The sequence below is a fragment of the Capricornis sumatraensis genome, chromosome 6, assembly GCF_032405125.1.
Source record: "Capricornis sumatraensis isolate serow.1 chromosome 6, serow.2, whole genome shotgun sequence".
Lineage (NCBI taxonomy): Eukaryota > Metazoa > Chordata > Mammalia > Artiodactyla > Bovidae > Capricornis > Capricornis sumatraensis.
The window spans coordinates 70,438,270-70,458,154 of NC_091074.1; the positions used below are offsets into that span (position 1 = coordinate 70,438,270).

Genomic DNA, 19,885 nt, shown 5'->3' on the forward strand with positions numbered 1-19,885 from the left:
TAAGATCAAGAGGAAATGGCATTATTTTCAGAAGAATCAGGCATTTGTTTACCAATCACAACCTATCTTCTCTTGATGTTTATTCATTCACAGAGAAAGAAATAAGTCTTGGTTCCAAACCAGGATATATGAGTGGGACCCGTACTTTCAGTTCCCAAGCAGGATGATTGGAACCATTGTATTGGCTTTCATCTGCCTGTACCTTGTAAGTAGAGCTAAGTAAATCCCTTTGTATTGTATAAATGGGGTGGGGATAGGATAGGGTTGTTCTTTAAAAGCTGGGTCAAAACTGGGTATCTGTAAATCAAAGAAGTACAGTTCTTTGACCCCACCATTTTGACTCTAAGGACACTTTTACTCATGTAGTGAATATTAGTAATAAATATAATTGAATTACTTATAGAGACTTCTGGTTGACAATTCCACTTGTAAAGAGCTTGCAAAATGCCACTCCATCTTAGAAACAAGTACAAATCTGAACAAACTGAAGAATCAACAACTCTTCTTAGCTCTCTAAGAGCAGGGAGGTCATGGGGCAAAGCTTTGCCCCTAAAATTGAAGAGACAGACAAGATCATGGCAGAATGGAGCAGAAACCCCATGGCAACCAGTGCCAAAGTAAGAAAATCTGAATTGTAGTTGATGCCATCAATCAATTGGATATTTTGGAAATCCAAACATTACTTCATCAACAACAGCAGAATGCATATTCTTCTCAAGAATAAATGGAAAATTCAACACGATAGACTATATCTTGAACCATCAAACACATTTAATAAATGTAAAGGAATAAAATCACATGTCTGCTCTCAAATCAAAATGGAATTAAATTAAAAACCAATAACAGAAAGATAACTGGAAAATCCCCCAGGAGTAGATATCAAAGCAACACACTTTTAAATAACATATGAGCAAAAGAAAAAAATCAAGGCAAGTTAGAAATATTTTGAAAAAGGAGAACACAAGTTATCAAAATTTGTGGCAGGTGACAAAAGCCGTTGTTGTTGTTATTGTTGTTAAGTTGCTCAGTCATGTCTGACTCTTGTGACTCTAGGACTGTAGCCTGTGAGGCTCCTCTGTCCATGGGATTTCCCAGACAATACTGGAGTGGGTTGCTATTTCCTTCTCCAGGGGATCTTCCCAATGCAGGGACTGAACATGGGTCTCCTGCATTAGCCAGTGGATTCTTTACTGCTGAACCACCATGGAAGCCCAGCAAAAGCAGTGGTTAAAAAGAAATTTGTAGCATTGAATGTATATATTAGAAATGAAGAAAAATCTAAAATCAATCATCTAAGCTTTCACATTAGGAAACAAAAAAGAGCACGTTAAATACAAAGTAAGCAGAAAAATAGATGGATTATAATAAAAAGTAGAGCAGAAACTTATGAAACTGAAAACAAGAAATCAATAAAGTACAAAATCAAAGCATTTCATGTGGTCAGAGCTAAGTGAGGTAAAATGTCCAAGTCAAAAGCAGGGTCAAAGTGGAGAGACGAAAATGGCCAAATTGTCTTCTGTTCATTTTAAATGTATGAGGATGATACCTATATGAACTAGTCTTGTGATAACTTTTAGGTGAATGTATTAGGTTATGATGCAGAGAAGGCAATGGCACCCCACTCCAGTACTCTTGCCTGGAAAATCCCATGGACCAAGGAGCCTGGTAGGCTGCAGTCCATGGGGTTGTGAAGAGTCGGACACAACTGAGCGACTTCACTTTCACTCTTCACTTTCATGCATTGGAGAAGGAGATGGTAACCCACTCCAGTGTTCTTTCCTGGAGAATCCCAGGGATGGTGGAGTCTGGTGGGTTGCCGTCTATGGGGCCGCACAGAGTCGGACACGACTGAAGTGACTTAACAGCATTAGGTTATGATGAGGTACTGCACAAACCCCCAAACTTCAGTGAAAACACTGTATGTGTATATATATATTTATATTCCCTCCCCCCCCCCACCCCCGCCACTTAACAATGTTGAGTGGGTGTTCAGGTTTGGGAGGAAGCAGTCTTTTATGTTGTCCCATAACTAGTTTCTCCACTGTGTACCTTCATCATCCCTGAGAATCCTCACCCTCTGCATCCAGTCAGCAGAAGGAGAAAGTATGTGGAGAAATGCATATGGGAGGCTTCAAAGGCCATGTGGACCCAGCACACGTTCCTTCCACTCTTTTTCCATTGGTGAGGTCCTTGTCATGTGGCCATACCTAACTAAGGGATGCTGGGAAATGTAGTCCGGCCTTGTGCCCAAAGAAGGGAAGAATGGATTTTAATGGACCACTAACTAGAGTTCTCTGCAGCAGTGAGTAAATCACTTGATGTTTTTGTGTTCGTTAAATCTGTATTAGGTGTCTACTCCCTACCAAGTGCCTTGTTAAGACCTGGAAGAGAAAAGAGGGCTGATTCAGCAGCTCTTGGTGTGGGAGTAGCCCAGGGTCTAAGAGAAGAAGATAAGATATGGTATGCAGTACTGCCATCTAAACAGAGGAAAAGAACAGGTGAAAGTGTTCTAGAAATTTAGTGAATTATTCTGGGTAGGGAAGCTGCCTGATAATAGCAGCATTTGAGCTCCACATGCAGAGATACACAGGATTCAGCTGATGAAGTAAAATGGCACCAGGAACTGCAGAAGCAATGGCGTGATGATCAGGGGCATGATGGCAGGATGACAGGATGATAGGAGAGGAGCAAGCATGACATGCATACAGGAAGCAGTACCTCCTCCAATTTGGCCACTGCCAAAATGCAAGAAGGAGAACGGTGAGAAATGTCTGGAATTGTCCATAAAGTCACCCCTTATTCAAAGTTAGGCATTCATGTCACTCTGATTGAATTAATGTCTGAAGAGTTTCTTGAGCCTTTTTGGGATTTACGCTTATATGCTATTTTGTGAAGAAGAGAGTTTGGGCTGAATGCTGTTTCCAAAGGAGTCACAGTCCCATTCATGTCAGTAAAGCAATTGTCTAGAGTCTATTTCAGTTGAGTTTTGAGCTTCAAAGAGTTTTGACCTCAAAACCAAAGAATGACCCCCTATGTTTTCATTTAATGAGCTGGACTCAGGTGAGACCTTGAAATACTTACTCTGTGTCCTCAGTTCATTGTTATTGAGTTCTGCATGTTCGTGTATGTGAGAGATGAGCTGGATGTGTTTGAAGGGGAATTGGAGAGCTACATCACCTCCATGAACCAGACAGGGACCCAAGTCCTCCTGCAGGTGAAAGAGCTGATTAACATCACCAAAGGTAAAACCATATTCCACCTTTGTTCCTGCCACTTCTATATGGAACAGGGAGGGACTTGTGACTGGTGGTGGGTGCACACCTATAGTAACTATTGCTGCTAGTCTTCATTTATCTGTGTTTCACTTATTCTATGCCTCCCTGGATTGACTTGAAGGAAAAAGGGGTCAAGACACAGGCCATTTTATTATAACCTATTTGGGGCTGCATTGAACATGCCTTGAGAATGTTCTCATCTTAAATAGCTTATCTTTTTTTGGTGTCAGTGGAAACAACTAAAATCATCATATATTTTTCACTTTGGAAAATATAAAATAGTAAGTTTTGACTTTATTATTATATGAAAAGTTCACTCATATCATTCAAATTTAATTTCTGCTTAGTTCAGGTTACTGTAACAAGTTACCACAGACTGTGTGGTATAAACAACCAACGCTTATTTCTCACAGTTCTGGAGACTGGGAAGTTGAAGGTGCTAGCAGATCTGGTGTCTTGGGAGAGCTGCTTCCTGACTTGCACATGGGCACCTTCTCTTTGTGTCCTCAATACTGGGTGGAGAATAGGGAGAGGAAGCAAACTCCTTCATGTCTCTTAAGGGCACTAATTCCATCATGAGGGCTGCACCCTCACAATCTAATCACCTCCCAAAGGCTCCATCTCCAAATACCATCACATCGTGGGTTAGAATTTCAACACATGAATCCTTTTGGGTGGAGGGACACATATTTATTGCAGGCATATTTCTTCCCCATTAAACTGTCAAGACAATGAATACTTTTCATACCTGTTGAAAATTTATTGACAATGGAGATTTACTTATGGATTCTCAGTTTATTCCATTCAACTATTTGTCTATCTTTACAGAAATACCACAGTCTTATTACTGTAGATTTATAGTAAGATTGAAATCAAGAAATATGAGTCATGCAATTTTGTTCTTCTTTTTCAAGATTTTATAGCCTATTCTGGGTCCCTTCATTTTTATATGAATTTTAGGATTAGCTTGTCAATTCATATAGAAGTGGCTTTGGAAGTTTTGGAGGATTGGTTTGAATTTGTAGGTCAATTTAGGAGTATTGTCATGTTCACATAGAATATCCTATATATATAAGTGATATGTTTTTCCATTAATTTAGGTCTTTAATTTCAATAATCTTTTGTAGTTTTCAGTGTATAAGTTGTAAGTATTTTATTCTTTGTGATACTATTTCAAATGCAATTTTTCAGATTACACATCACTAGGTACAGTGATGAATTGATTTTTATATATTGATCTTGTGCCTTACAAACTTACAAGCTCATTTATTAATCATTTTACTTTTGTTTGCTTATTCCCTAGGATTCTCTATACCTAAGAACATGTCATTGGTGAATAGAGATAGTTTTATTTCTTCTTTTGCAGTCTAGCTGCATTTTCTTGCCTAATTGCCCTGACTAGACCCTTCAGTACAACGTTGGATATAATTGGCGAGAGCAGACACTGATTTTCTCATTCTTGAACCTAACGGGAAAGCAGTTTTTCACAATTAAGTATGATATGAGCTGTGGGGGTTTTACGGATGCTTTTTATCCAATTGAGGAAATGCCCTTCCATTTCTAGTTTATTCAGTGATTTTAATTATAAAGAGGTATTGGATTCTTTCAAATGCTTTTTCTGCACCTACTGAGAATCCGCTTGTACAGAAGCTTTTACTTCCTTCTGTCTTCCTCCATCCCTCTCTCACAAGCACCCAGAGTCATTCTGAAAGCAAGTTGGATACGAAGTATTAAAAACTTACTAAAAGGTGGATGAATGGAATAGTCAAGACCTTCATTCCAGTTACTGTTGCACGTGGTGGCTGTGAACTGGGGGTGGATAACCCCCTCCCCCAAAAGTGGTGATTAGAAGTTCGAGTATAAATGATGTTTTACAAGGCTGGAGGCTACCTACCATGTGTACATTCTATAATTTTCTGTTTCTATTATGCATTGTAGATGGAAAATATTAATACCAAAGGAAAAGTTTATAAACACACAGGAAATAAAGGATATTGAGGGCAGATAGCTAAAATGAAACAGAAATAAGCAGAACTTTATTTGCCCAAGAGGTATATTAAAGGAAATACATTTCACCCAACTTTTCTGTTGTGACTTTCTGCATTTTAAAAATTATTTCTGGTTCATCTTCTGAGGTCGCTTGTGTCATCTCTCCTATTTCAGAAGTCTGGGTGGTGACCATTTTGCCTGCCTCCCTCACATGTGTGAGCTACCTGTTCCACATCTTGGCTTGTTACAGGTAAGGGGGTTCTGGGAGGCATTTGTGTATCTTCAAGCAGGAAATTGGCTGACAGATTTTTTTCTCAGAATTCCCAAGCAGTGCCAGTCATTCCTAAATTGGGAATGGCAGTGTATATAGGGTCTGGGGACAACCACACCTATTGGTAAAAAACAGAAACAAACAAAAGAGCTTGATTTGAGCTTCCACTATCAATTTGACATTGTGATTAGAGTTTTCTTTTGGTCTTCAGCAAAACCCTAAGCAGTACTTTCATCGCCATGTTCACTGCTGAGCAGACAGTTCAGTTCAGTTCAGTTGCTCAGTCATGTCCGACTTTTTGTGACCCCATGAATTGCAGCACGCCAGGCCTCCCTGTCCATCACCAACTCCTGGAGTTTGCTCAAACTCATGTCCATTGAGTCAGTGATGCCATCCAGCCATCTTATCCTCTGTTGTCCCCTTCTCCTCCTGCCCCCAACCCCTCCCAGCATCAGAGTCTTTTCCAATGAGTCAACTCTTCACATGAGGTGGCCAAAGTACTGGAGTTTCAGCTTTAGCGTCATTCCTTCCAAAGAAATCCCAGGGCTGATCTCCTTCAGAATGGACTGGTTGGATCTCCTTGCAGTCCAAGGGACTCTCAAGACTCTTCTCCAACACCACAATTCAAAAGCATCAATTCTTCAGCACTCAGCTTTCTTCACAGTCCAACTCTCACATCCATTCATGACCACAGGAAAAACCATAGCCTTGACTAGACGGACCATAGTCAGCAAAGTCATGTCTCTGCTTTTGAATATGCTATCTAGGTTGGTCATAACTTTTCTTCCAAGGAGTAAGTGTCTTTTAATTTCATGGCTGCAGTCACCATCTGCAGTGATTTTGGAGCCCCCAAAAATAATGTCTGACAGTTTCCACTGTTTCCCCATCTATTTCCCATGAAGTGATGGGGCCGGATGCCATGATCTTCGTTTTCTGAATGTTGAGCTTTAAGCCAACTTTTTCGGCAGGCAAGACTCAACAAAATAACTTTGTTGTTGTTATTCAGTTGCTAAGTCCTTTGCAACTCCAAGGACTGCGGCTCGCCAGGCTTCCCTGTCCATTACCATCTCCCGGAGTTTGCTCAAATTTACATCCATTGAGTCGATGATGCTATCCAACCATCTCATCCTCTGTTGGCCCCTTCTCCTCCTTCCCTCAATCTTTCCCAGTATCAGGGTCTTTTCCAATGAGTCAGCTCTTTACAGGTGGCTTCAACTTCAGCATCAGTTCTTCCAATGAATAGTCAGGGTTGATTTCCTTTAGGATTGACTGGTTTGATCTCTTTGCTGTCCAAGGGACTCTCAGAAGTCTTCTCCAGCACCGCAGTTCTTTAGCCAGTCTGTTAGCATATGACCATGTCTTCTGGCCTCTTCTAACCTTATCATTTCTTGTACACTTCGTGTCTCTGCTGGGTGTCAGACCGGCCCTGCTCTCTGGAACTAACCACAGTGGGTTCCCAGCAGGTGAATCTGGCTCAAGGGGACCCCACAGGAGGTTGGGTCAAGGGGACCAGGTGCATCAGTCTCAAGAACAGCAGTGCAGGAGGAGGGGATGGCCTTCAGTATGGAGTCAGCATTTGCATGCCGATAGAAGTTGAATTTAGGTATCTATTGCTTCTCTTTCTCTCCATTTCTCAGCCTTTGTCTCTGCCTCTCTCTCTCACTGTCTGTCTCAGTCTCTAATTCACAGTCACTCACTCACTCACTCACTCACTGGAAGCCCAGGGCCAATTCTCACCCCTCCAGAGCATCCTGTCTTTTCATCCTCCCCATCTGGCTGCCCAAAGAGTGAGTCTCTTGCAGATGGCATCTAAGTGAAGACTCTCCTGGCACAAAGAGGCCCCAGCTCTCCATCCAAGCCCTGCCTTGAACTGTTGACTATAGTTTTAAAATAGTGAATATTTGAAAGTTGCTGAGAGAGTAGATTAAAAGTTCTCATCACAAGGAAAAATTTTTTGTAATTGTGTGCAGTGATAGATGTTAACAAGACATTATCATCATTTCACAATATATACAAATATCAATTATATTGTATACCTGAAATGATGTCATGTTAATATGTTAACTGTATCTCAACTTTTAAAAAGTATTTTAAAAAGATTTAAAGACTGATTAGAACCATCTCAAGACCTGTGGTCAATACGGGGGAGCTGAGCTGCCTGCCATCTCCCTCCACAGGCCTTTCTATTTATATCTGTTGAGCTCTAAGTGCGTAAGGAGCCCAGGTCATGAGCATTACTAATCTCCCTCTCTCTCTCTAGAAAGCACATCAAGAGGTTGTGGGCAGGGGATAAACACTTTCTTCCTCTGAAGTTTCATAATCCTTCCTCATCTGAGAGTGTGGTAAGTCCGCAGCAGTCTCTCTCTGCTCCCAGGCCAGAGCCTGCTGTCCTGCACCTCAGACAGGGTTGGTGTGCTGGGGAAGGAAGAGCCCCGGGCTCGGGTGGGTGGGGTGGTCTAGAGCCCTCAATTTTAGTATGTTCTGCTGCTGGGTGACTTGGGACCGCCACTGTCCCCATCTGGCTTCATCTGTAAAATGAGGACATTCATGACACCTGCCTTGGTAGCTTGGTGGGTGACCCTCAAATGAGACAGGGATGCTGGACAGATGTGTTAGAGGTCATCAAGGTGTCTCTCCTCTCAGACCTTTTTTTCTATCTAAATCTCAGGTGGCCATTGCAAGGTACTCTGGCTGGCAGATAGCCTATATTCTGTGGGGTAAGTGCCATTACGTGACCCATTCAATTTGACACACATTCCCTGGGCACCTGCAGAGTCCCGGCTGTGGGCAGGGAGGAGGGACATGGGGCAGAAGCAGCCCCAGCTCTTCCTCAAGGGACCTACAGGAAGGTCAGCAAGGAGTGAGAAGCACACATTCATATCGGTCATCATTACCAGCTGTCCTGTGCCCATGGGGCGTGTATGCTAAGGGTGATGGTGACCCAGGGGAGGAAGTGACTCTCCACACCTAGGGCAGGGAGCCAAGCCTTTCTAATGGATTTGACGTTTGAACTGACCTGGCAGGGTGAGCAGAAGGTTGGTGGTCATGCTAGGCAGAAGAAACAGCATAAGCAAGAGTGGTGGGGAGGGCTGGAGGGAGGGGCTTGTGTGACTGGATGCTGAAGGGCCTTTAGTGACCACCGGCTCCCTTGGCCCACAGGATACCTCATCATTCATGTGATGCAGAGCCTGTGTGGCCTGGCGATCATGTACAGCCTGGTGCTTCCCGTCATCCACCATCAGGCGCTGGAGATGCTCCGAGGACTAGGCATCGGGATGTAAGTGCTGGGTGGGCTTCCTGACATTGCCCAGGGCCTGGGAGCTCCTCCTGGGCCTTCCAAGCTGCTGTTCAAAATGCCCCTTCCCTGCTGGGCTCTCACCAGGCCCTGGACCCATGCTGTCACTGTGATGGGAGACTCACAGTTTATAAAATGTTTCCACTTGTACTGTTCAGCTGGGTCCTCACAATTGTGTCTGTGGGAGGTATATGTGTGTCCATTGTATTGCTAGGAAGACTGAGGTTCAGGCAGGTAAAGTGAGAGAAAGGACAGTATAGTGGAAAGAGAGAGGGAATCTGAGTTTAGGCTTTAGATCAACTGTGTGACTTGTAAACTGCCTCTCCAAGCCTCAGTTTACCCATATGGAAAGTAAGCGAATGCTGACATTACTGAAAATTCACTTTGCAACTGTTTTCTTGAGGACCTTTTGAGGTTGGGACTTTCATTAGCTCCCTTTTTCCAGATGAGGAACAGAGGCACAGAGAGGCTGAACAATTTGTTCCAGGAGGGGAGGAGGCAGGATTGGGAGCTGGGCAATCTGAAACCAAAACCTTGTTCAACCATCACCCCATGCTGGTGCCGGGGAGAGATGCAAACACAGGGTGTGTGCCCTCTGGGGGCCTTGCTGCTCTGAACTCCTTGGTTCCAGGCTCACCTAGAGCTTCCTACAAATCTGGGGTGGAGCCTGCCCTGTCCACTCTTCCATGGCCTTCATGAGCTCTTCTGAAAATCCCATTCCTTTCTTTGATTCCTATGCTGCTAAACCACTCAGCCCAGCTGCTACCCCTCAACAAAAGGACCTGATTTAATCCTGGAGTTCTGGTCTGGAGCCAGAAGGCCTGATGATGCAGCTTTGAGGAAGTCATCTCCCCTTTGTAAGCCTCATCTTTCTCATCTGCACAGTGGACAAAATTCTCTGTAGGCATAAAGGACAGAGCTCAAGCTACTGTTGGTCTGGTGGGCAGTCAACATCTCTTTCCTCTCTATCACTGGGCATTCCAAAAGAGTTTGGGAAGAGTGGACACGGCCACCTCAGCATGGTCTCGCCTTGTGTTTTAGCCTCACCGTATCCATCGTCCTGGGTCTCATGGTCCTGCAGGTATGGATTGCCACCAGCTTCTTCCTGCAACCAAAGATGGGGACAGATGACAAGCAGAAGCCCCTGGCTCTCAACAACAGGTGAGAGCAGAGAAAGTAGTGGGGCATCACAGGGCTCTGGCCTCAGCAGTCTCGCTCCTTTCTCTTCTCCCTTGGCAGGTTCCTGGATGCACTCTACACTGAGAGGGCGAGGGGCAGTGGTTCAGAACTGGGACCAAACTGCCAGGAACCAGACTGCCTGGAGCCTAAATCTTGGCTCCACCCCTTATGAGCTATGTGACCTTACTGAACATCTATGAACCTCTACTTCCTCACTTTACAAATTAGTTTGCGTATCTCAGAGAGGTGTTCCAAGGATGAAAGGTATTAAAATATGAACTTAGAACAGTAGTGCCTGTCCCATGGTAATCCTTTCTAGTTCATTCATTCAAAGCTGTTCAGCATGGAGGAAGCAACATGGGCACTGAGGATAATGAAATACTCCTCACGATCTGCCTGTGATCTGCTCATGGTCCACTGGAGTTGACAGGCACAGATATTTAGGGACAGTAGAGTCTAGAGGGCATGAAAGCATTACAAGAGAAAGCGAAGAGGAGAGGAAGGGAGTGGCGGAGAGGCAGGGGTGTTCTTTCAGCTGCAGGTGGGATGTTTGAGCTAAAGTAGGTAGGATGGTAGGATTCCTACAGGCAGAGATGAGTGGATGGTGTGGCTGCAGCCCCCACTATGTGGATGCAGGCAGGAAGCCATGAAAGGGCAGGATGTGTTGGGAGAAGAGTGAAAATCCAGTATGGTGGCCATGCAGTGGCCTTAGATGGTGAGGGACAGGAAGTGAGCACAAAGCGGCAATACCAGAAAAGTCCCTCTCAGACAGGACCTCAAAACTCATATGCAGTATTTGGGCTTTATCCCATAGGCAACAGGAACCATGTGATTAACTTGAAAAATTTTATCTGGAGGACTTGGAGCAGTTCTAGCTGGGTCCAGGTTGCTGTTGCAACAGATAGTGGGAAAGGCACACCCTCTGCTGTAACCGTGAACCCAGCAGTAGCCACGTGGGGTTTACAGTCCCCACTCACATTCAGCCTGCCTGGTGCTCAACGTCCTCTCCACTGTTTCTGAGCCGGTCTTCACATCAGCTATGAAGTGGGGACAGTCAGCTTCCACTAACGGCACGAGGTCGCACAGCTAGGAGGTGGGAGAGGTAGGATGTGACCACAGGTCTGGGAGGCCCCTGAGCCCACCTGCCTAGCCACCTTCTCATACTGAAGGGTGCTTCCCCTCTGCCTGCTTCCCCTCGCAGGAGAGCCTTCCACAACTTCAACTACTTTCTGTTCTTCTACAACGTGCTGCTGGGCCTGGGCGCCTGCCTCTCCAGGCTTTTCATCAGCTGTGTCCTGGGCACATGGCTGATCGCCCGCATCGACAGGACCATCCTGCAGAGTGGCTATGAGAGAGCAGACATGGGTATGTAGCCGTGCATCTGGGGAGCGCTGCCCTCGCACCTTTGCAGAAGCTGCCTGCAAGTCAGGTACCAGAGGCCCACGGTTCATACTCTTCTCTTGTACTCAGATCTTATCTTCCCATGGGGGCTATAATGCTGAATAGAAAAAAAAAAACTTTTCATTGGAGAACCCCAGAGTTAGTAGAAGGAAAGAAATCTTAAAAATTAGGGCAGAAATAAATGCAAAAGAAACAAAAGAGACCATAGCAGAAATCAACAAAACCAAAAGCTGGTTCTTTGAAAGGATAAATAAAATTGACAAACCACTAGCCAGACTCATCAAGAAGCAAAGAGAGAAAAATAAAATCCATAAAATTAGAAATGAAAATGGAGAGATCACAACAGACAACACAGAAATACAAAGGATCATAAGAGACTACTATCAGCAGTTGTATGCCAATAAAATGGACAACGTGGAAGAAATGGACAAATTCTTAGAAAAGTACAATTTTCCAAAACTGAACCAGGAAGAAATAGAAAATCTTAACAGACCCATCACAAGCACGGAAATTGAAACTGTAATCAGAAATCTTCCAGCAAACAAAAGCCCAGGTCCAGACGGCTTCACAGCTGAATTCTACCAAAAATTTCGAGAAGAGCTAACACCTATCCTACTCAAACTCTTCCAGAAAATTGCAGAGGAAGGTAAACTTCCAAACTCATTCTATGAGGCCACCATCACCCTAATACCAAAACCTGACAAAGATGTCACAAAAAAAGAAAACTACAGGCCAATATCACTGATGAACATAGATGCAAAAATCCTCAACAAAATTCTAGCAATCAGAATTCAACAACACATTAAAAAGATCATACACCATGACCAAGTGGGCTTTATCCCAGGGATGCAAGGATTCTTCAATATCCGCAAATCAATCAATGTAATTCACCACATTAACAAATTGAAAAATAAAAACCATATGATTATCTCCATAGATGCCGAGAAGGCCTTTGACAAAATTCAACATCCATTTATGATAAAAACTCTCCAGAAAGCAGGAATAGAAGGAACATACCTCAACATAATAAAAGCTATATATGACAAACCCACAGCAAACATTATCCTCAATGGTGAAAAATTGAAAGCATTTCCCCTAAAGTCAGGAACAAGACAAGGGTGTCCACTTTCACCGCTACTATTCAACATAGTTCTGGAAGTTTTGGCTACAGCAATCAGAGCAGAAAAAGAAATAAAAGGAATCCAAATTGGAAAAGAAGAAGTAAAACTCTCACTGTTTGCAGATGACATGATCCTCTACATGGAAAACTCTAAAGACTCCACCAGAAAATTACTAGAGCTCATCAATGAATATAGTAAAGTTGCAGGGTATAAAATCAACACACAGAAATCCCTTGCATTCCTATACACTAATAATGAGAAAGTAGAAAAAGAAATTAAGGAAACAATTCCATTCACCATTGCAATGAAAAGAATAAAATACTTAGGAATATATCTACCCAAAGAAACTAAAGACCTATATATAGAAAACTATAAAACACTGATGAAAGAAATCAAAGAGGACACTAATAGATGGAGAAATATACCATGTTCATGGATCGGAAGAATCAATATAGTGAAAATGAGTATACTACCCAAAGCAATTTACAAATTCAACGCAATCCCTATTAAGCTACCAGCCATATTTTTCACAGAACTAGAACAAATAATTTCAAGATTTGTATGGAAATACAAAAAACCTCGAATTGCCAAAGCAATCTTGAGAAAGAAGAATGGAACTGGAGGAATCAACTTGCCTGACTTCAGGCTCTACTACAAAGCCACAGTCATCAAGACAGTATGGTACTGGCACAAAGACAGACATATAGATCAATGGAACAAAATAGAAAGCCCAGAGATAAATCCACACACATATGGACACCTTATCTTTGACAAAGGAGGCAAGAATATACAATGGAGTAAAGACAATCTCTTTAACAAGTGGTGCTGGGAAAACTGGTCAACCACTTGTAAAAGAATGAAACTAGATCACTTTCTAACACCGCACACAAAAATAAACTCAAAATGGATTAAAGATCTAAATGTAAGACCAGAAACTATAAAACTCCTAGAGGAGAACATAGGCAAAACACTCTCTGACATAAATCACAGCAGGATCCTCTATGATCCAGCTCCCAGAATTCTGGAAATAAAAGCAAAAATAAACAAGTGGGATCTAATTAAAATTAAAAGCTTCTGCACAACAAAGGAAACTATAAGCAAGGTGAAAAGACAGCCTTCTGAATGGGAGAAAATAATAGCAAATGAAGCAACTGACAAACAACTAATCTCAAAAATATACAAGCAACTTATGCAGCTCAATTCCAGAAAAATAAATGACCCAATCAAAAAATGGGCCAAAGAACTAAATAGACATTTCTCCAAAGAAGACATACAGATGGCTAACAAACACATGAAAAGATGCTCAACATCACTCATTATCAGAGAAATGCAAATCAAAACCACAATGAGGTACCACTTCACACCAGTCAGAATGGCTGCGATCCAAAAATCTGCAAGCAATAAATGCTGGAGAGGGTGTGGAGAAAAGGGAACCCTCCTACACTGTTGGTGGGAATGCAAACTAGTACAGCCACTATGGAGAACAGTGTGGAGATTCCTTAAAAAATTGCAAACAGAACTACCTTATGACCCAGCAATCCCACTGCTGGGCATACACACTGAGGAAACCAGAATTGAAAGAGACACATGTACCCCAATGTTCATTGCAGCACTGTTTATAATAGCCAGGACATGGAAACAACCTAGATGTCCATCAGCAGATGAATGGATAAGAAAGCTGTGGTACATATACACAATGGAGTATTACTCAGCCGTTAAAAAGAATTCATTTGAATCAGTTCTGATGAGATGGATGAAACTGGAGCCGATTATACAGAGTGAAGTAAGCCAGAAAGAAAAACACCAATACAGTATACTAACACATATATATGGAATTTAGAAAGATGGCAATGACGACCCTGTATGCAAGACAGGAAAAAAGACACAGCTGTGTATAATGGACTTTTGGACTCAGAGGGAGAGGGAGAGGGTGGGATGATTTTGGAGAATGGCATTCTATCATGTATACTATCATGTCAGAATTGAATCGCCAGTCTATGTCTGACGCAGGATACAGCATGCTTGGGGTTGGTGCATGGGGATGACCCACTGAGATGTTATGGGGAGGGAGGTGGGAGGGGGGTTCATGTTTGGGAACACATGTAAGAATTAAAGATTTTTAAAAAGAAAAAAAAAACAAATGATATATGAATAATTAACATCTTTTTGCTTTCAAAAAAAAAAAAAACAACTTTTCAGCCCAATGGTCAGATTGCATATTTAACAGATCTTTGAGGTATAATGAAGAACAGTAAGGGAGAGTGGAATTCTATCTAAACAGTTACAAGGTAATTTGTGAATGCATGGCTCTGAAATTTTTGAGAAAACATATCTCAGAATTACTTGTGGTGTTAGTTGCGAGCTTACTTAGTTTAAAAAATGGTCTGTTCATTTTGCTCCAAAATCAAACCATTTTTTTTGTGGAGAAAAACAGTTTTTGTCCTATTTCTGGACCGTGTCTTTTCATTCACTCATTGATTCATGCAAGGGCAGCGGGCTTCTCCATATAAGCCACAGAGGCTCCCGTCACTGTGAACTTCAAATTCCCATAAAATGAACAGATTAGGGTATGATCTCTAAAAACCTTTCCAGCTCTTTATACCTCATTTTCTAGACTCACAGCAAAGACACAGACACCATTTGGGAAAAAAGTGTTGCTGTAGTTATGTAATAAGAAGTAAAACCTAGTCATCCAGGGATGTATATTGCGTAGTCTGACTTCCCTTCTGGATTTCAGGGTTCAGTGCATGGATTGGCATGCTCTACGTAGATCATTATCACACCAACCCTGTGCTTGTCAGCTTTTGTCATATCCTGATCACCGGCCACAGGGAGAGGAGGCTACAGCAGACCATCAAATATTGGTACCTTAATCAGTCAGCAGGTAAGTCTCCTGTCTGAATCTATACTGGGGTTGCACACCAGGAAACAAGTGCCTTCAGTCTTCCCTGGGATCCCTGAGGTGTCCCATGTTCCTCCTTCTCTGCCCCTCTTCCTCCACTTTCTGTGCCCTGGGAGCCCTTCTACTCAGGAGATTAGGAGTCTTCACCCCAGTCAGTCTGGCTGTGGGCCCCCAAGGCCTTGTTCCTGCTAATTCAGCTTCTCCATTGTTTCTGGAAATGAACTCTGCTACCTGAGTCCTTCAATGAGCCGTTTGTCTGAGACTCCTCCATAACTCACGCTGCAAGCCAGATGCCCTCCAAGATTCTGTGCAATTTTGCTTAAACTACCCCATTCCACAAGCTCTCTCTTGGCTGCCACCTGTATCATTCAGCTCTGCCTTCCCCTGGGAAGCCCTCCAGTTAGCCATGTTCTGCCTGTGGACACTCAGCACTGATCTGGAAATTTTCATTGCTGATCCCAACATTGCAGATACCCAGATCTGTGGAACAAACTCTCATCCCTCCAGCCTCTCTCATGTCCTCAGAAATCCTGGTCCAGCTCCTTCCTCCACACCTCACTCCTTCTGGGCAGCTTTCCCTGTGGCCTCTGAGCAGGACACAGACAAGCTGCCCTCTCCTCCCAGTATACTGGCTCTGATTCTGTTCTAGGTCCCCGCCTCTCAGCAAGGTCCAGGACAAGGTGGCTCCTGCTGCAGACCCTGATCAACAACCCCGAACTGGTCAGACTCAGAAAATCCAGGCCAGGTCTTGGCTCCCAGGAATTTACCCAGATTCTGTTGACGTGCTCAGAGAGCTGACACTGACCTCCCACACTGCTGCAAGGTTGTTCCAGGACGACTGCCCCTGAGAAGGCCCAGGCTACTCAGCAGCTGTCCCCTGCAATGGAATAGGCTGCATGGCCACTGTCCATTGCAGACTGGCCATTCTTGGGGTGGCACTTGGGCTGGACAGTGATGTCTCAGGTCTAATTCGCTCCCTTGGGAAAAAGATCAAGAACAAAAGAGAGTTTCTGTTGAACAAACTTTACCCAATAATGATGTCCACTATCGCTGGTTAGAAGGCAGCCTTGGGGAGTTCTATGTTGAGACACACTGGGGAGAACTTCATGTCACTGACAAAGGTGGTATAAAAGTCTATATCAGGAGAGTTTAACTGTCTGATGCAATTCTTCTCTGGAACAAAGTATGGCCTTAATCCTAGGGTCCTTGTTTCCTCCTTTCTAGATTGTATGGTGGTGGGAGACAAAGAGCCCATGACCCTAGCCTACAATCTGGTGGGTGAGCAGGTACACACTGAGCTCTCTCTCATGGCCACTGGGGTGGGGAACAGATCAGAACTGACATGTGCCCTGGTCAAAAATAAGATGTGTAGATTCTCTCTGACATACAGGGGATCCCCTGAGAAAGCCCCATGTCTGAAGACACAGAGATGAGATCTGCGTTTAAGTCTGTTGTCGTTGTTTAATCATTCAGTTGTGTCTGACTCTTTGCTACCCCATGGACTGTAGCCTGCCAGGCTCCTCTGCCCATGAGATTTCCTGGGCAAAAATACTGGAGTGAGTTGCCATTTCCTCTTCCAGGGGATCTTCCTGACCCAGGGATCAAACCTGTAACTCTTGCATCTCTTGCATTGGCAGGTGGATTCTTTACCACTGAGCCATCAGAGAAGCCCCATGTCATTTAAATTGGGGGACAACAAAAGCAAAGATTTGGGAACAAGAAAGCCCTGGGCAGCTTTGAAGAAGATGAGCCCTCCAGTGTATGCAGGGCATGGTGTTGGGGGCTGGTTAGGCCATCCAAGAAAGCCCAGATGCCAGGACATTTCTCTTTGTGCAGAGGGCTGAGTACTTACCCAGATTTTTCATGCCCAATCATAAAGTGTCTGCTAACCTGGAGACTGTCACTTTATGAAGCCTGTGCACGTGCCAGGAGGATTCACGCACAGAGTGAGGGAACTCCCTGGCCACCTCACATGTCCCAGAGCCTTTGAAACTCATCATCATTATTGAGCAGGTACTGTGAACCCAGTCCTGTTGCTCAATGTATCTGCCAGATTTATCTCTTTTAACTTACTCTCTGCAACCAAGTTTTGTCATTTTGCTTTTTGAAACTAAGAAAACTGGAGCTCAAGAGTACTGGGACCCCCCACACCACTTTCTAGCTGTGTGACACTGACTAAATTACCTCACCATTCTGTGCTTTCTTTATTTATAAAAAGGGGGTAATACCTATAACACCAAAAATTACTTTGAGGATAAAATGAGTTTATATATACAAACACTCCTAAGCTAGTCCTGGACACATCCTAAACTCAAAAAAATATCAGTCATTATTGTTGGTGATGTTACACTTTGTGGTGATATGGTTAATGTCTGCCTACCTCTCATTATACTCTGCTCCACAAAGGAAGAGGCTTCAGGTTTTATTCACCATTACCAAGTCCGTACTGTAACACTGTAGGATCTTGACTAAAGTAGTGAGGCCATGATGAATGAATCTTGCAGCCCTGAATTCGATACTGAAATCAACCCTGGCATCATGGTCAAGTGGCCAGTAAACAGAAGGTCAGGAGCAGGGGGTTTGGTCCCAGCTCTGCCACTAGCATGAGTCTCATTTTTCCTAAATGAGAGTTCATGCTGCCCTCACAGCCAGTGCTCCTGATGTGCACCCAGCTGGTGCTGACCAAGTGCTTGCTATGTGCAGTCACCACTTCAGGACCCAGGACACCTAAGAAGACAAAGTCTTGCCAGCATGTGGCCCAGGCCTCTCCTGCAGCTCTTGCTACAGTTGTCTCCCAGCCTCTTCCCTGGAATGGTTTGTGAGCTCCTCAAGGGCTTGCTCCTTGGAAGAAAAGCTATGACAAACCTGGACAGCATATTAAGAAGCAGAGACCTCACTTTGCCGACAGAGGTCCATATAATAAAAGCTATGGTTTTTCCAGTAATTGTGTGTTTCTGAGAGTTGTTGGACCATAAAGAAGGCTGAGCGTGTCTGACTCTTTGCGACCCTATGGACCACAGCACGCTAGGCCTCCCTGTCCATCACCAACTCCTGGAGCTTACTCAAACTCATGTCCATTGAGTCGGTGATGCCATTCAACCATCTCATCCTCTGTCATCCCCTTGTCCTCCTGCCTTTAATCTTTCCCAGCATCAGGGTCTTTTCAAATGAGTCAGTTTTTTGCATTATGTGGCCAAAGTATTGGAGTTTCAGCTTCAGCATCAGTCCTTCCAATGAATATTCAGGACTGATTTCCTTTAGGATGGACTGATTGGATCTCCTTGCAGTCCAAGTGACTCTCAAGAGTCTTCTCCAACACCACAGTTCAAAAGCATCAATTCTTCAACACTCAGCTTTCTTTATGGTCCAACTCTCACATCCGTACATGACTACTGGAAAAACCATAGCTTTAACTAGATGAACCTTTGTCTTAGTAAATTATTAAAAAATTTTAAAATTGTCATTTCTGACCACAACAGAATCAAACTAGATATCAACAACAGGAGGAAACTGGGGGAGAATACCAAATGTGTGGAAATTAAACAATACACCATGAAACACTCAGCAGGTAAAAGTTGAAAACAAGGGATACTGAAAATGTCTTGAATCAAATGAAAATGAACATGAACATACCAAAACTTATGACATGCAGAAAAAACAATGCTCACAGAAAAATTTATAGCTGTAAATGTCTACATTAAAAAGAAGAAAGATCCCAAAACAATAACCTAACTTTACACCTTGAGGGCTAGAAAATGAAGAGTAAACTAAACCTGAACAGCAAGAAGGTAATGATATGGATAAATGTAAGATCATAGACACACAAAATAAAGAACAGGAAAACAATGGAGAAAGTGAGCCAACCCCAAAACGAGTTCTGTGAGATCAACAAAATTGACAAACTTTTAAGCTAGAATTACTAAGAGAAAAATAGAATAGACCAAATTATTGAAAACAGAAATGAAAGTTGAATATTACTACTAACTCTACAGGAATAAAAATGATTATAAAAGTGAACATCTGTACTCCAACAAATTGGATAACCTGCATGAAATGGATAAATTCCTACAAAGACACAAACAAAGTTGACTCAAGAAGTAGGAATTGCTGATAGACCTATAACAAGCAAAGAGATTGAATTCTTTAGAAAACAAACACAAAATTTGCAACAAAGACAAGCCCAAAACCAGGTGGCTTCATGACTGAATTCTACAAAACATTTCCAAGTATGAAAATACATTCTTTTCAAATGCTCCCTAAAAAATGGAAGAGAAGGAAGCGTTTCCTGTCTCATTCTGCAAGGCCAGCTTAATGTTGATAGACAAGCAGACTAAAACTTCCGAAGCAAAGAGAACCACAGACAAATATCTCTTATGAAAACAGATGTGAAAATCTTCAAGATTATACTAAGGTAAAAGCATTTCTACTTGTAGATATCATAATTTCATATAT

The 19,885-nt window shown here is 43.0% G+C and overlaps 1 protein-coding gene across 3 annotated transcripts in view; it reads left to right on the forward strand.

The window, feature by feature from the left end:
• Positions 1–16,773, forward strand: part of LOC138080927 (stimulated by retinoic acid gene 6 protein-like) — a 45,039-nt gene extending 28,266 nt beyond the window's left edge. For 2 of the 3 annotated variants that reach the window (XM_068973818.1, XM_068973819.1), the window contains 10 exons: positions 94–205; positions 3,095–3,242; positions 5,439–5,514; positions 7,796–7,877; positions 8,204–8,252; positions 8,695–8,812; positions 9,872–9,991; positions 11,211–11,374; positions 15,269–15,415; positions 16,083–16,773. In XM_068973818.1, coding sequence (XP_068829919.1) covers positions 94–205; positions 3,095–3,242; positions 5,439–5,514; positions 7,796–7,877; positions 8,204–8,252; positions 8,695–8,812; positions 9,872–9,991; positions 11,211–11,374; positions 15,269–15,415; positions 16,083–16,231 — 1,165 coding nt within the window. In that variant the 3' untranslated portion in view covers positions 16,232–16,773. Of the gene's footprint in view, positions 1–93; positions 206–3,094; positions 3,243–5,438; positions 5,515–7,795; positions 7,878–8,203; positions 8,253–8,694; positions 8,813–9,871; positions 9,992–11,210; positions 11,439–15,268; positions 15,416–16,082 lie in introns of those variants that run through there. The other variant, XR_011145001.1, reaches the window with a different exon arrangement.
• Positions 16,774–19,885: the final 3,112 nt, after the last annotated feature.